Consider the following 16,472-nt stretch of genomic DNA (forward strand, 5'->3'; position numbering starts at 1 on the left):
GAACATGTTCTCATTTGCAGCAACGACCTGGGGAATAGTTACAGGGGAGAGGAGGGGGATTAATGAGCCAATTGTAAACTGGGGATTATTAGGTGACCATGATGGTTTGAGGGCCAGATTGGGAATTTAGCCAGGACACCGAGGTTAACACCCCTACTCTTACGATAAGTGCCATGGGATCTTTAATGACCCCAGAGAGCCAGGACACCCGTTTAACATCCCATCCGAAAGACAGCACCCTACACAGGACAGTGTCCCCAATCACTGCCCTGGGGTATTGGGATATATATATATATATTTTGTTTTAGACCAGAGGAAAGAGTGCCTCCTACTGGCCCTCCAACACCACTTCCAGCAGCATCTGGTCTCCCATCCAGGAACTGACCAGGACCAACCCTGCTTAGCTTCAGAAGCAAGCCGGTTGAGTCATGAACACGGACCTTAACTGAGGCCTGCAGTTCTTTAGATGTTGTTGTGGGTTCTTTTGTGACCTCTTGGATGAGTCGTCACTGCACTCCTGGGGTAATTTTGGTAGGCCGGCCACTCCTGGGAAGGTTCAACACTGTTCCAAATGTTCTCCATTTGTGGATAATGGCTCTCACCGTGGTTCGCTGGATTCCCAAAGCTTTAGAAATGGCTTTGTAACCATTTCCAGACTGATAGATGTCAATCACTTTGTTTCTCATCTGTTCCTGAATTTCTCTGGATCGCGGCATGATGTCTTGCTTTTGAGATCTTTTGGCCTACTTCACTTTGTCAGACAGGTTCTATTTAAGTGATTTCTTGACTCAACAGGTCTGGCAGTAATCAGGCCTGGGTGTGGCTGGTGAAATTGAACTCCGCTTTCCAAAAAATGTGATTAACCACAGTAAATTCACGACTTAACAAGGGGGGGGGGGGGGGGGATTACTTTGTCACATAGGGCCAAGGAGGTTCGGAAAATGTTATTTATTAAGGGAAAAAGGCCATCACTTAAAAACTGCATTTTGTGTTTACTTGGGTTATCTTTGTGTAATATTAAAATGAGTTTGATGATCTGAAACATTTAAGTGTGACAAATGTGCAAAAACATAAGACGTCAGGAAGGAGGCAAATACTTTATCACAGCACTGTATGTCTTCCTCTTACTTATCCTGCGGTCTGTCTGCTCTCTCCAGACACCCTGTCAGACGTACAAATACGTTGCCTTGGCTACGAGGACGGGTGGAGGGGGAGGATGGGGGAGACGGGGTGCTGGCGTCCGAGTTCTTCGTCTCACAGCTGGTACAATGGACAGGGAGGCTGAGGCTCAGTTTACATACATAAGCAGAGGTCAGTTGCCTTTGAACTGAGTGTGTAGAGTGTACAAGTTCTCTCACACACACACACACACCCCCCAGTGGAAATGCACATTCATGGACACACACACACACACACACACACACACACACACACACACACACACACACACACACACACACACACACACACACACACACACACACACACACACACACACACACACACACACACACTACCGGTCCAAAGTTTAAAAACATTTTAATGACCATTTTCATCATTGTAGAATAATAGTGAAGACATCAAAACTATGAAATAATACATATGAAATCATATAGTAACCAAGAAAGTGTTAAACAAATATATTTTATATTTGAGATTCTTCAAATAGCCACCCTTTGCCTTGATGACAGCTTTGCACACTCTTGGCATTCTCTCAACCAGCTTCATGAGGTAGTCACCAGGAATGCACTTCAATTAACAGATGTGCCTTCTTAAAAGGTAATTTGTGGAAATTATTTCCTTCTTAATGTGTTTGAGCCAATCAGTTGTGATGTGACAAGGTATACAGAAGATAGCCCTATTTGGTAAAAGACCAAGTAGATATTATGGCAAGAATAGCTCAAATAAGCCAAGAGAAACGGCAGTCCATCATTACTTTAAGACATGAAGGTCAGTCAATACGGAACATTTCAAGAACTTTGAAAGTTTCTTCAAATGCAGTTGCAAAAACCATCAAGCACTATGATGAAACTGGCTCTCATGAGGACCGTCAGAGGAATGAAAAACTCAGAATTGCCTCTGCTGCAGAAGATAAGTTCATTAGAGTTACCAGCCTCAGAAATTGCAGCCCAAATAAATGCTTCACAGTAACAGACACATCTCAATATTGACTGTTCAGAGAAGACTGTGTGAATCAGGCTTTCATGGTCGAATTGCTGCAAAGAAACCACTACTAAAGGACACCAATAAGAAGAGACTTGCTTGGGCCAAGAAACACGAGCAATGGACATTAGACCGGTGGAAATTTGGAGACCAAATTGGAGATTTTTGGCTCCAACTGCTGTGTCTTTGTGAGACATGGTGTGGGTGAACGGATGATCTCTGCATGTGTGGTTCCCACTGTGAAGCATGGAGGAGGAGGTGTTATGGTGTGGGGGTGCTTTGCTGGTGACACGGTCTGTGATTTATTTAGAATTCAAGGCACACTTAATCAGTATGGCTACTACAGCATTCTGCAGTGGTACACCATCCCATCTGGTTTGTGCTTAGTGGGACTATCATTTGTTTTTTTCCAACAGGACAATGACCCAACACACCTCCAGGCTGTGTAATGGGTATTTTACCAAGAAGGAGAGTGATGGAGTGCTGCATCAGATGACCTGGCCTCCACAATCCCCCGAACTCAACCAAATTGAGATTGTTTGGGGTGAGTCGGCCTACTGACTTAAGGAAATGCAGCCAACAAGCATTTGTGGGAACTCCTTCAAAACTGTTGGAAAAGCATTCCAGGTGAAGCTGGTTGAGAGAATGCCAAGAGTGTGGAAAGCTGTCATCAAGGCAAAGGGTGGCTATTTGAAGAATCTCAAGTATAGCATATATTCACTTTGAGAAACAGAAGTTAATCATATAATAAGCAGAAGACTGTTTTGGTACCACATGATTTCATATGTGTTATTTCATAGTTTCGATGTCTTCAGTATTATTCTACAATGTGTAAAAAATTAAGAAAAACTTTTGACCAGTAGTGTACCTCAGATAGTACAGGCTAAAATAAATAAACATCTTTCATTGTTGGAAACTATCCCCTTCTTCACTGCCTTTTAGAACGCTTTTTAAAACACAGGATGCTCTGCGCTCATTTCTGAGACTCAGCACAAGTCTTTTCATGTTTGGGCGAAAACATTGAGTTGTGCACACTCATCACCTGGGGTCCTGAGAACTGATCGGGAAAGACCGTTTGTTCCCTCAGGGTTTGAATCAAAATGGAAACAGCTTTCAGCATGGTTCCCCTCACCCCAACCTTTAGCTTTTTAGATTACATCCACTTCAAAGCGTTTTGAGAGGAACAGCTGGTTAGCGCTGTAATGACAATATATAGGATTTATATATCATATTTGCCATATTTGCATTATAGGGTTTGAAGAGGTTGAGAGGGCCAAGTTGAACACTGAATTAAAATGGAATACTAAAGAATCACTTTGAGAAACAGAAGTTAATCATTTCATCTCATTCAAGAGGGATATAGGAACATATTTAGCTATATTTCCCAAGAGTAAGCTCATTACTTGACATTCAGTGCAGAACTTGGCAGGGTAAGTTTATAATTACACCAGGCAGATACTTGTTGATTAAGATACCACATGCTCCCTGAGATAGGAAATTAAGAAAAGGGAAAGGTGGATATCATGGTCTGTTGGGAAAACATGTGCTTTTGGCCTCCGGCCACCAGAGCGTCGCTAGTCTCTTACTGTTTGATCTCCTTCACCTTAGCCGCCGCTTGTGCCCTGTCATAGGTCTTCCTGCGAGAGAGCGGCGAGGGCTCTGGAACTCTCTTTTCCGCCCCCGAGGAGGAGGCAGCCATGGAGCCGGAACTAACATTTAGTTTGGTTGTTATTAGCAACGACATAAAACATAAGGAACAAAAAGGACAACAAGGATGTAAACAAAATAAGAAATAAAACAATGTGGAGGCGGTGAGCATGCAGTACACACACAGCACACTGTTACCTGACATTCAGTCCCAACAAAGACGTCCTCCTTCACAGAGCTCGTGGTTCATCAGGACACTATGGTGTTGCATTAGGGCTATACTCTGTCACACTCAAATCAGTCCCCAGTTCCACATCTTACTAATTCAAGTCCCACTAGAATTGGTTCTCAGCCAACACTCCAGCAACTCAGAGAAAAGGTATTGCTGCTCAAGCCATAGAAAGCTACTGTGCACTACTGGTTAGAATTATTAACTCAGAGTTAAATGTTAAAAGATGAAGCTGTTATTGTTGTGGAAAGTTAACATAGGGCTATTGCAGTTGGAGCATAACATCTAGCGAGAGAACATGAGACCTGCATGATCATACTGTACAAGCCTTATAATCACGTGCCTGTCTCTGTGTGTGCATGCATTTGTTTGTCTGTAGTATTAGTGTTATTTCTAAAGGAATAAGGTTTTTGGTTTCTACTGGCCTAGGAAGGACACTTACAATCCAATAGGGCAGGTTTAAAGAACATGTCGGGCAAAGTCAGGCAAATTGAAAACAGATTAAGCAGCAGTTCTATGAACATGCAGGAAGTAGCTGGTTAGCAGTCAGCACGAGCTGGCCCAGACTTACATGCTGCCCATCTTAGAGGCCAAGCCAGGAGAATGAGCCATAAAGTCTCTGTCCCTGACTGATGAGCCAATGGGGGTCTCAGGATCTCTGCCCTCTTCTGGTGTTTCAGCCAATGGGAGACAGGGGGAGGAGAAATCTCCGCTGGGCATGTCAGGGGCAGCGTCACTATTGGCGTAGAGCAACTCCATCTGAGTGGTGGTTCTTCTACGAGCCTGCGAGGGGGGAAACATATTTACATTCAAGAAAACAACAAGCTTGGAAGAGGAAGACTAAACACACAAGACCTCACACGCCCCCAGGAGGACAGTAAAAACAAGACCTCACACACACACACGTCCCCACGAGGACAGAAAAACAAGACCTCACACACACACACGTCCCCACGAGGACAGTAAAACAAGACCTCACACACACACACCACACACACACACACACACACACACACACACACACACACACACACACCTCCCCACGAGGACAGTAAAACAAGACCACACACACACGTCCCCACGAGGACAGTAAAACAAGATCACACACACGTCCCCAGGAGGACAGTAAAACAAGACCACACACACACGTCCCCAGGAGGACAGCAAAACAAGATCACACACACACACATCCCCACGAGGACAGTAAAGCAAGACCACACACACAAAGATAGTAAAACAAGACCACACACACACACACACACACACACACACACACACACACACACACACACACACACACACACGGACAGTAAAACAAGACCACACACACGAGGACAGCAAAACAAGACCACACACACACACACGAGGACAGCAAAACAAGACCACACACACACACACACGAGGACAGCAAAACAAGACCACACACACGAGGATAGTAAAACAAGACCACACACACACACAAGGATAGTAAAACAAGACCACACACACACACACGAGGATAGTAAAACAAGACCACACACACACACAAGGGTAGTAAAACCAGACCACACACACACTTCTGTAGCTCAGTTGGTAGAGCATGGCGCTTGTAACGCCAGGGTAGTGAGTTCGATTCCCGGGACCACCCATACGTAGAATGTATGCACACATGACTGTAAGTCGCTTTGGATAAAAGCGTCTGCTAAATGGCATATATTATTATTACACACACACACACACACACACACACACACACACACACACACACACACACACACACACACACACACACACACACACACACACACACACACACACACACACACACACACACACACACACACACACACACACACACACACACACACACACACACACACACACACACACACACACACACACACACAGTAAAACAAGACCACACACACACGGATAGTAAAACAAGACCACACACACGGATAGTAAAACAAGACCAGACACACACAGATAGTAAAACAAGACCACACACACACACACACACACACACGAGGACAGTAAAACAAGACCACACACACGGTCCTTCTGTAGCTCAGTTGGTAGAGCATGGCGCTTGTAACGCCAGGGTAGTGGGTTCGATCCCCGGGACCACCCATACGTAGAATGTATGAACACATGACTGTAAGTCGCTTTGGATAAAAGCGTCTGCTAAATGGCATATATTATTATTAAAAAACAAGACCACACACACGAGGACAGCAAAACAAGACCACACACACACACACGAGGACAGCAAAACAAGACCACACACACACACACGAGGACAGCAAAACAAGACCACACACACGAGGATAGTAAAACAAGACCACACACACACACAAGGATAGTAAAACAAGACCACACACACACACATACGAGGACAGCAAAACAAGACCACACACACACACGAGGATAGTAAAACAAGACCACACACACACACGAGGATAGTAAAACCAGACCACACACACACACACACACACACACACACACACACACACACACACACACACACACACACACACACACACACACACACACACACACACACACACACACACACACACACACACACCACACGAGGACAGTAAAACAAGACCACACACACACGGATAGTAAAACAAGACCACACACACACGGATAGTAAAACAAGACCACACACACGGATAGTAAAACAAGACCACACACACACACACACGAGGACAGTAAAACAAGACCACACACACAGATAGTAAAACAAGACCACACACACACACATGAGGATAGTAAAACAAGACCACACACACACAGATAGTAAAACAAGACCACACACACACAGATAGTAAAACAAGACCCCACACACACACGAGGATAGTAAAACAAGACCACACACACGTCCCCACGAGGGTAGTAAAACCAGACCACACACACACACACACACGTCCCCACGAGGATAGTTAAACAAGACCTCACACACACCCGTGTCCCCACGAGGATAGTAAAACAAGACCACACACAAATTTGTCCCCACGAGGACAGTAAAACAAGACCTCACACACACACGTCCCCACGAGGACAGTAAAACAAGACCTCACACACACACGTCCCCACGAGGACAGTAAAACAAGACCTCACACACACACGTCCCCACGAGGACAGTAAAACAAGACCTCACACACACACGTCCCCACGAGGACAGTAAAACAAGACCTCACACACACGTCCCCACGAGGACAGTAAAACAAGACCTCACACACACACTTCTGTAGCTCAGTTGGTAGAGCATGGCGCTTGTAACGCCAGGGTAGTGGGTTCGATTCCCGGGACCACCCATACGTAGAATGTATGCACACATGACTGTAAGTCGCTTTGGATAAAAGCGTCTGCTAAATGGCATATATTATTACACACACACACACACACACACACACACACACACACACACACACACACACACACACACACACACGTGTCCCCACAAGGATAGTAAAACAAGTCCACACACAAATTTGTCCCCACGAGGATAGTAGAACAAGAACTCACACACACGTCCCCACGAGGACAGTAAAACAAGACCTCACACACACGTCCCCACGAGGACAGTAAAACAAGACCTCACACACACACACACACACACACACACACACACACGTGTCCCCACGAGGATAGTAAAACAAGACCACACACAAATTGGTCCCCACGAGGACAGTAAAACAAGAACTCACACACACGTCCCCACGAGGATAGTAAAACAAGACCACACAAACGTCCCCACGAGGACAGTAAAACAAGACCTCACACACACGTCCCCGCGAGGACAGTAAAACACACACTAACAGGCTGATAATCATACCTTGCTCCTTGTTTTGGTCTCTCCACAGAGTTTCATTAGATCTGATGCCAGGGAGCTGGAACGAGGAAGTGGAATGAATGAGTTACCATAAAACCATAAGTCAAATGTAAACTAATTTATTTTTTGTTGTAATTTGAGTGATACTGACTGTCCCTCTGTTGCAGGACTCTGGGCAGATTCGTCACTGCTGCTGTCATCCTCGTTCTCTGTGAAATTCAAGGACCAAAAATATCAGTTGTACTGTATGTCAGAACCAAACAACATCCATAGACAAGTATTATTCTTTGTGTGTTATGACTAAATAACAACAAACTTCAGTTGGTTTACTTTTGAAGTTCTGTCTAGTAGTCCAAATACCTGCCTATTATCAAACCAAACATGGAACAAGGGTAAAAACCTTTTATTGAACCAAAGGTTATGCTAGTACTGTGTTGGCTACAAACAGATGTTAACAAGATGTGGTTTAGATTATTGAACAAGGTAGATGTGATGATAATGGACAAGGAGAAGAAGCAGATGATGTCAGCGCAGCGCCATGCCGTTTTATACAAGTTGCTTGAAAAAGTCCTGAAAAGAACTGGTCCTTGTCCAGTCACTGAGATGGAAGCGTTGACAGGGCTCAGGGGTTGAAAGGGTGAGAGGGTAAAGAGAGGTCAGGTGTGAGGGGCTATGAGAGATCAACAAAGTTGGAATCATTAGTCTGACTGTCAGTATGGTTTGCCTACAGGGTCCAACTGAGACAAACTTCCTGGTTCTACCTGTGAAGGGCGGGGTTCTCTAAAGATACAGGTACAGTAGTTATATTAGCAGGTGCTACACTATTAGGCATGGTGGCTGTAACACACTGGGAGAGGGGTTCTTTCACATTGGGAGGAAGAGAAGGAGGGTCAGCTGACAGATGGAGGGAGGCCTGAAGACATTACACCTCATGCACCTGCTCATGTTATGTTGCTGAGTTAGTTTCCAGGAGGGGGACCCATGCATTCATATAAACACATATATATATAAATATATATATAGAGAGAGAGAGAGAGTCTGGTGTCTGTTACTTACCCAATGGCATGTTACCTAGCTCTGTATACATTAAGGCACCATGGGCAGGGGAACAGAAAAAAGGCAACACACAAATCAAAAACACATTCACTCATTCCCCCATAATCAAAACCACATTCATTCATTCCCCCATAATCAAAACACATTCATTCATTCCCCCATAATCAAAACCACATTCACTCATTCCCCCATAATCAAAACCACATTCACTCATTCCCCCATAATCAAAAACACATTCATTCATTCCCCCATAATCAAAACCACATTCATTCATTCCCCCATAATCAAAAACACATTCATAATATATATATAATATATTCACTCATTCCCCCATAATCAAAACCACATTCATTCATTCCCCCATAATCAAAACCACATTCATTCATTCCCCCATAATCAAAACCACATTCATTCATTCCCCCATAATCAAAACACATTCACTCATTCCCCCATAATCAAAACCACATTCATTCATTCCCCCATAATCAAAACCACATTCATTCATTCCCCCATAATCAAAACCACATTCATTCATTCCCCCATAATCAAAACCACATTCATTCATTCCCCCATAATCAAAAACACATTCACTCATTCCCCCATAATCAAAAACACATTCACTCATTCCCCCATAATCAAAACACATTCACTCATTCCCCCATAATCAAAACACATTCATTCATTCCCCCATAATCAAAACACATTCACTCATTCCCCCATAAATCAAAACACATTCATTCATTCCTCCATAAATCAAAAACACATTCATTCATTCCCCATAAATCAAAAACACATTCATTCATTCCCCCATAATCAAAACACATTCATTCCCCCATAATGAAAAACAAACGAAAAGACAGCATATGAGTGCTCGGTCTACTGTTCAACAGTCAGGGCATCCTCCTCAACAGATACTGGTTCAATGGAACCATAACAAAATGTCAACCCCGCAAAAAAAAACCTCTCTCTATAACCATACAAACCATGAAACAGAAAACCTCTCTATAACCATACAAACTCTCTCTATAACCATACAAACCATGAAACAGAAAACCTCTCTATAACCATACAAACCTCTCTCTATAACCATACAAACCATGAAACAGAAAACCTCTCTATAACCATACAAACCTCTCTCTATAACCATACAAACCATGAAACAGAAAACCTCTCTCTATAACCATACAAACCATGAAACAGAAAACCTCTCTCTATAACCATACAAACCATGAAACAGAAAACCTCTCTCTATAACCATATAAACCATGAAACAAAAAACCTCTCTCTATAACCATACAAACCTCTCTCTATAACCATACAAACCATGAAACAGAAAACCTCTCTCTATAACCATATAAACCATGAAACAAAAAAGGTCAAAAACAGATGGGTTTTCAAACTTGATAAATAATGGAACACAAAAACGACAGAGGCTTGGTCCCAGAGGCTTGGTCCCAGAGGCTTGGTCCCAGAGGCTTGGTCCCAGAGGCTTGGTCCCAGAGGCTTGCTTAGTCCAACTGACTTTTGTGTGATTGCAACAATTTGTTGGGGTGACTTTTAAAAGCAGCATCTATTCAGGAGGAGGCAATGAGCAACATCAACTGAAACAGGCCCAAATCATCATACAGTAGACCATAGCCACCAGCCCTGCTTCTGGAGGCCATCCCAACAAATCAGTGTGCTGACAAGGTGAACACAAACACGCAGGTACACTTCAATGCCTTTGCTTAGATACTTTGGCTGAGTTATTGCTTCAATCCTACATAATTATGGGGTGAGCCAGACCTGTTAGCGCTGTGGGCTTGACCTCACGGACTGCCAGTGGCAAAGGCTGAGTAGGTCAGGGTCAAGGCCTCGGACTGAACTACAGGATGTAGGACCGTAATTTGAGCCAGTTTGCAACAGCAGGAAAATAATCCCCAAATGATGAATGTTTCTTTAGGGCAAATCAAGTCTGACATTTTAAAGTGGAAACTACAAACTTTAGAAGCCTTTTTAAATCTTGAATACACTACAAGCTTTACATTTCCTGTTCATCTTACATCTGTATACGTCTTGCAGTGTGTGGCTGGCAGGTTGTGGCTAAGTGCTGTTACCTTGCAGAGCGTTCCCCAGCAGGGCGTCCAGTTCGGGGTTAAACTCAGCCTTCTCCTTCAGCATGTGGAACAGCAGCTGGTTCTGAGTGGCGCTGGTGATCTCAGTCTGCTTCAGCCTGCCCTCCATCACCTTCACCTGGGACTCCCTCTGAGCCGCCTGCAGACCCTGGGATTGGTTAGAGGTCAAAAGGTCAACGGTCAGCTATAAGATGGGTCACACTAAAAGTCAGCAATCAGAGCTATGCTTGTGTGTAATACTTCACAGTATACAAACAAAAGATGAATACACAATGAGGAGGGTGCTTGTGCATATACACACAGAACTAAACACATTAACAATCGTAGAAACAGACTTTAATTGGGTACATATGGAACCTGGGGTTAAACTAAACTCAGATAAACCAATGGTGTGAGAGACGGGGTAGGAACTAGGGAGGGACAGGTAAACGGCAGTAAGTTATTTACTCTGTTGATGGCCATAGACATGAAGTGGTCCAGCAGGAAGCGGGCTTCTGTTAGGGTACAGGAGCTGATGACTGCGGAAATATCCACCGTGTCAACCTCCTCCTGTAAATGCAGATATTATGGTCACAGTGTATAAAAAACTGCCTAATATCAGCCCAATCACCTTCCTGTGTGCGTCTGCGCGCACGCCTGCGGGTCTGCGCGCGTGTGCCTGTACGTGCGTGCCTGTGTGTGCATCTGCGATCGCGCATTTGCGCCTGTCTGTGCGCGTGTGTCACCTTGGCTTCCTCCATCTGCATAATGTTGGCCTGGCAGTCAGCGATGCTGTCGTTGATGTAGTCGATGTTGGCAACCACGGCATCCACTTCCTCGTTGAGGGGAAGCACCGCCTTTTCAGCCTCAGGCCCCTCCCCCGCCAGCCTGTCCCTCTTTCTGGTCACCTTCTCCCTCCGCTTGGTCAGCTCCTCACGTTGCTGTGGAGGAGGGAAGAACGATTGAGGGGGGAGAAGAGAGAGTTAGCCAACGTTTTCAATATTAATGTTAATGCTAACACGGCTAATTTAGGTTAACATAGTAAGTATCATACCATATGTAAACAATATTCACCAGCAGTTCATGTTTACCAGCAGTTCATGTTTACCAGCAGTTCATGTTTACCAGCAGTTCATGTTTACCAGCAGTTCATGTTTACCAGCAGTTCATGTTTACCAGCAGTTCATGTTTACCAGCAGTTCATGTTTACCAGCAGTTCATGTTTACCAGCAGTTCATGTTTACCAGCAGTTCATGTTTACCAGCAGTTCATGTTTACCAGCAGTTCATGTTTACCAGCAGTTCATGTTTACCTTGAGTAGGCGGTTCATTTCAGACTCCATGTTGGATATGGTCATCCTCTGCATGATGACATCAGAGATACGACGCTCCAGAGACTGCCACTTCACCCTGGCCACTCTGGTGGAATATATGCCTGTTGACCGCCTGTAGTAGGACCTGACACACACACACACACACACACTTTTGAGGCACGTACACTGTAGTTGCATGCAAGTCTCATGTTCTCTCGCTAGAAGCTGTAAAAGCCATACTGATTGCTCTACATAAACACCATGCAGTGTAATACAGAAACTTAAACACACAAAACAGCACTGCAGTGACCTGTTGTCCAGTCCCCACCTGGTTCCGTTGGTGGCGGTGGAGCCAGAGGACTGCAGGCGTCCTGAGGGGGGTCGTTGGGAGGAGTCTTGGAGGGGCTCTGGGAGACTCACCTTCCTGCTGGTCACCTTACCAGACATAGGCCTGGCCTGTCTCCTCAGAGCAGACACCTGACACAGAGACACACACACACACGTAAGTCGACAATCATCGAACACCAGGATCACCACCGCCTGATGCTGAAGTTTGCTGAACTTAATAGAATAGTATGAGCTTTATATTTTATTTACACAACTGCCATGTTTCTTGTTATCAGTGATTTTCAGGACGTGTTGAACTCTTATGAACCAATGCTATCATTGACAGTCTACTCTCGCTGTACCTCTGCTCTCTGACCCTGACCAATGGTTCCTACAACCTCCGTTCCCAGGCGAATATCCTATTCCAGGTACCAAAGGTTACAACAGAATTTGGGGGAAAAAGCTTTTAGTTTCTGGTCCTAGAATAAACTTCAAAATTCCTTGAACTTAGATGATTAGATCCAACTAGATCATTTCAAGTTGAGAGTTAGTGATTTGTTGCAGGATGTGTGTGTAACTGCTTTCTAGTATTGTGTAACTGTATAGTTTACAGCACTGCTGTACACCACATCCTTTCACTACTACGTGTTGCTCACCTCCTCAGTCTTCCTGCGCAAAATGAGCTCCTGTTGTCTCTTCTGGGCTTCTAGGAGCTTCAGCTGGTGCTGTGAAACACACATATCAATGACATTCAGTAACACCAGTAGCAGTAAGTTGCATTAGCATGGGATTCAGTAACACCAGTAGCAGTACGTTGCATTAGCATGGGATTCAGTAACACCAGTAGTAGTAAGTTGCATTAGCATGGGATTCAGTAACACCAGTAGTAGTAAGTTGCATTAGCATGGGATTCAGCATTCAGTAAACACCAGTAGTAGTAAGTTGCAGTAAGTTGCATTAGCATGGGATTCAGTAACACCAGTAGCAGTAAGTTGCATTAGCATGGCATTCAGTAACACCAGTAGTAGTAAGTTGCATTAGCACAGCATTCAGTAATGGCAGTAAGTTGCATCAACATGGCATTCAGTAACACCAGAGGCAGTAAGTTGCATTAGCAGGTGCTTAAAGCTGGAACACTTAAATGGTGAAACTGCTACAACTTTATAGTCACTGGATAACGAGCTATAAGAAAACAGTTTGGGTCAGCATGATGAAGAGGCCCGTTCAGCTCCAAGCCTGACAAACTAAGCTACGGTCCTATGGTTCACCTCCTGTTTGCGCTGGTCCTTCTTGAGGGTGGCGATCTCTCGGTTTCTCCTGGACTCTGTCATCCTGTTCTTCTCCTGCTGATCCTTCATCTGCTTCATCAGACGAACCTGCACAATACAGCACATTCACATTTACATCAATATCAGTCTTGAATTACTTAACATTCATAGTGGAGCGATGGAACTCGGCAGCGGACCCTGTTCGACTTCATTCCGGCCGAGTCCTCCCATCAATATCAGTACAGTATCAATGCAGTACCAACAAACATTAACACCTCACAGTGGTTAACAGTGTCGTATCGTTCGTCTTCTTGATACCTTTGTCTTCTTCATCTCTGTGACGTCCAGTTGGAGCTTCTTCAGCTGTGTCTCGTACTTGGATTGGTTCTTGAGCAGGCGTGCGTGTTCCTTCTGGGCTGACTGTAGCTTCTGTAGTTCCTTGTTCATGATGCTCAGCTTCTTCTCGTACTCCTGCTTGATCTTCTTAGCCTTATCGTCGCTGCACGTCTCCACTGAGCCTAAGGGAGGGGGGGAGGGGGGACCAGAGACAAAAGGGTCATTTTTTCACCCAAGGAATGCTCCTGCCCTGCTGTAATCCTTCACACCTGATCCTATTGGTCAGCTGTTCACCAGGGGTCTTATTTTTATTTATTTTTTTACCTTTATTTAACTAGGCAAGTCAGTTAAGAACAAATTATTATTTTCAATGAAAACAGTGGGTTAACTGCCTGTTCAGGGGCAGAATGACAGATTTGTACCTTGTCAGCTCGGGGATTTGAACTTGTAACCTTTCGGCTGCTAGTCCAACGCTCTAACCAGTAGGCTACCCTGCCGCCCCATTTACTCAAGGTGCTTGCAAATATACTCTAAACCTTGCCTGCACCAGTTTTCCTGCAAATGTTGGTAGTTCTACATTTTGAACCTGGCAGATAAGTGTGCACATCTCCACGCATATCACAGGACGTCTCTCCCTTTCTGACATAACTGGTTTAAATGATTCCTGCTACACAACAAATAGTAGTCTACCATTTATCAAAATCCCCCATTCAATAGCCAAGCATACAGGAAAGTAAATAGACCGGTAGCCTTGACCCTATGAGACATTACGGCTATATTTGATGTGTGATAGGATTAGGTGCATGACATCATAGCCCATTTCATTTCAGAGCCTATACCAAGGCAGGAGATAGAAACACAATCATGTATTGACAAACAATATAATGAACAACAAGTTGTCTTATGCAAAGAAGTATGGGTTCTAACATTTCTTTTTAAATTATTCAAAAGGACAATCAATCTTGTAGAAAACGCAACCAGTGTTTGTCACTTGCTAGGCAGCACGGATGTTTAGTTTGGAGAAGTCACTGTAACATTCTGCCCACACCTCTACACCCCTCTACACACACCTCTACACACCCCCTCTACACACACCTCTACACCCCTCTACACACACCTCTACACACCCCCCTACACACACCCCTCTACACACCCTCTACACCCCCTACACACACACCCCTCTACACACACCTCTACACCCCCCTACACACACACCTCTACACACCCCCCTACACACCCCTACACCCCTCTACACACCCTCTACACACCTCTACCCCCCCTGCACACCCCTACACACACCCCTGCACACCTCTACCCACCCGTACACACCACACACACACACACACACACACACACACACACACACACACACACACACACACACACACACACACACACACACACACACACACACACACACACACACACACACACACACACACACACACACACACACACACCTCTACACCCCCTACACACACCCCTGCACACACCTACACACACACCTCTAACCACCCCTACACCCCCCTACCCACCTCTACCAACCCGTACACACACACACACACCTCTACACCCCCCTACACACCTCTACACAGCTGGGATCAAATTTGACATTGCGCTTTCTTTTAGGCACCATCATGGCCCAGTTTCATCATATCCAAATCATAGAGCAAATGAGGGTGTTTTCATTGCTATAAAAGGTGAATGGAGGGGTGTTATCCAGGCAGGAGCGTTCACTACCACACAAATATAATATGCCTCTGATTTATCAATGAAAATACAGAGCATTTGGGAAAATATTCAGACCCCTTCTCCTTTTCCACATTTTTCTACGTTACAGCCTTATTTTAAAAATGGATTAAATCATTTTCCCCCTCATCAATCTATATACAATACCCTATAATGACAAAACAAAAACAGGTTTTTAGACACTTTTGGATTCATTTGTATTTATTTTTTCCCATACTGAAATATCACATTTACATAAGTATTCACATGGATGTAATCGCTACATTTGGTAGCGATTACATCCTTGAGTCTTCTTGGGTATGATGCTTCAAGATTGGCACACCTGTATTTGAGGAGCTTCTCCCATTCTTCTCTGCAGACCCTCTCAAGCTCTATCAGGTTGGATGGAGAGCATTGCTGCACAGCTATTTTCAGGTCTCGTCAGAGATGTTCAATCAGGTACAAGTCCGGGGACTGGCTGGGCCACTCAAGG

General features: G+C 44.5%; 1 protein-coding gene across 5 annotated transcripts in view; it reads right to left on the bottom strand.

The window, feature by feature from the left end:
* The window catches only part of LOC124033389 (kinesin-like protein KIF21A), a 63,120-nt gene that overhangs the window by 8,055 nt on the left and 38,593 nt on the right, over window positions 1-16,472 (bottom strand). For 2 of the 5 annotated variants that reach the window (XM_046345416.1, XM_046345431.1), the window contains 13 exons: window positions 14,234-14,433; window positions 13,916-14,023; window positions 13,304-13,372; window positions 12,649-12,797; window positions 12,321-12,465; window positions 11,755-11,949; window positions 11,477-11,578; window positions 11,012-11,177; window positions 8,916-8,936; window positions 8,011-8,068; window positions 7,863-7,917; window positions 4,611-4,822; window positions 3,750-3,872 (listed from right to left, as the gene is read on the bottom strand). In XM_046345416.1, the coding sequence (XP_046201372.1) occupies window positions 3,750-3,872; window positions 4,611-4,822; window positions 7,863-7,917; window positions 8,011-8,068; window positions 8,916-8,936; window positions 11,012-11,177; window positions 11,477-11,578; window positions 11,755-11,949; window positions 12,321-12,465; window positions 12,649-12,797; window positions 13,304-13,372; window positions 13,916-14,023; window positions 14,234-14,433 (1,603 nt within the window). The remainder of the gene's footprint in view (window positions 1-3,749; window positions 3,873-4,610; window positions 4,823-7,862; window positions 7,918-8,010; window positions 8,069-8,915; window positions 8,937-11,011; window positions 11,178-11,476; window positions 11,579-11,754; window positions 11,950-12,320; window positions 12,466-12,648; window positions 12,798-13,303; window positions 13,373-13,915; window positions 14,024-14,233; window positions 14,434-16,472) is intronic. The other 3 variants (XM_046345437.1, XM_046345442.1, XM_046345423.1) reach the window with 2 other exon arrangements.

This window comes from Oncorhynchus gorbuscha, linkage group LG01 (assembly GCF_021184085.1).
Source record: "Oncorhynchus gorbuscha isolate QuinsamMale2020 ecotype Even-year linkage group LG01, OgorEven_v1.0, whole genome shotgun sequence".
In the NCBI taxonomy this organism is placed as follows: Eukaryota; Metazoa; Chordata; class Actinopteri; order Salmoniformes; family Salmonidae; genus Oncorhynchus; species Oncorhynchus gorbuscha.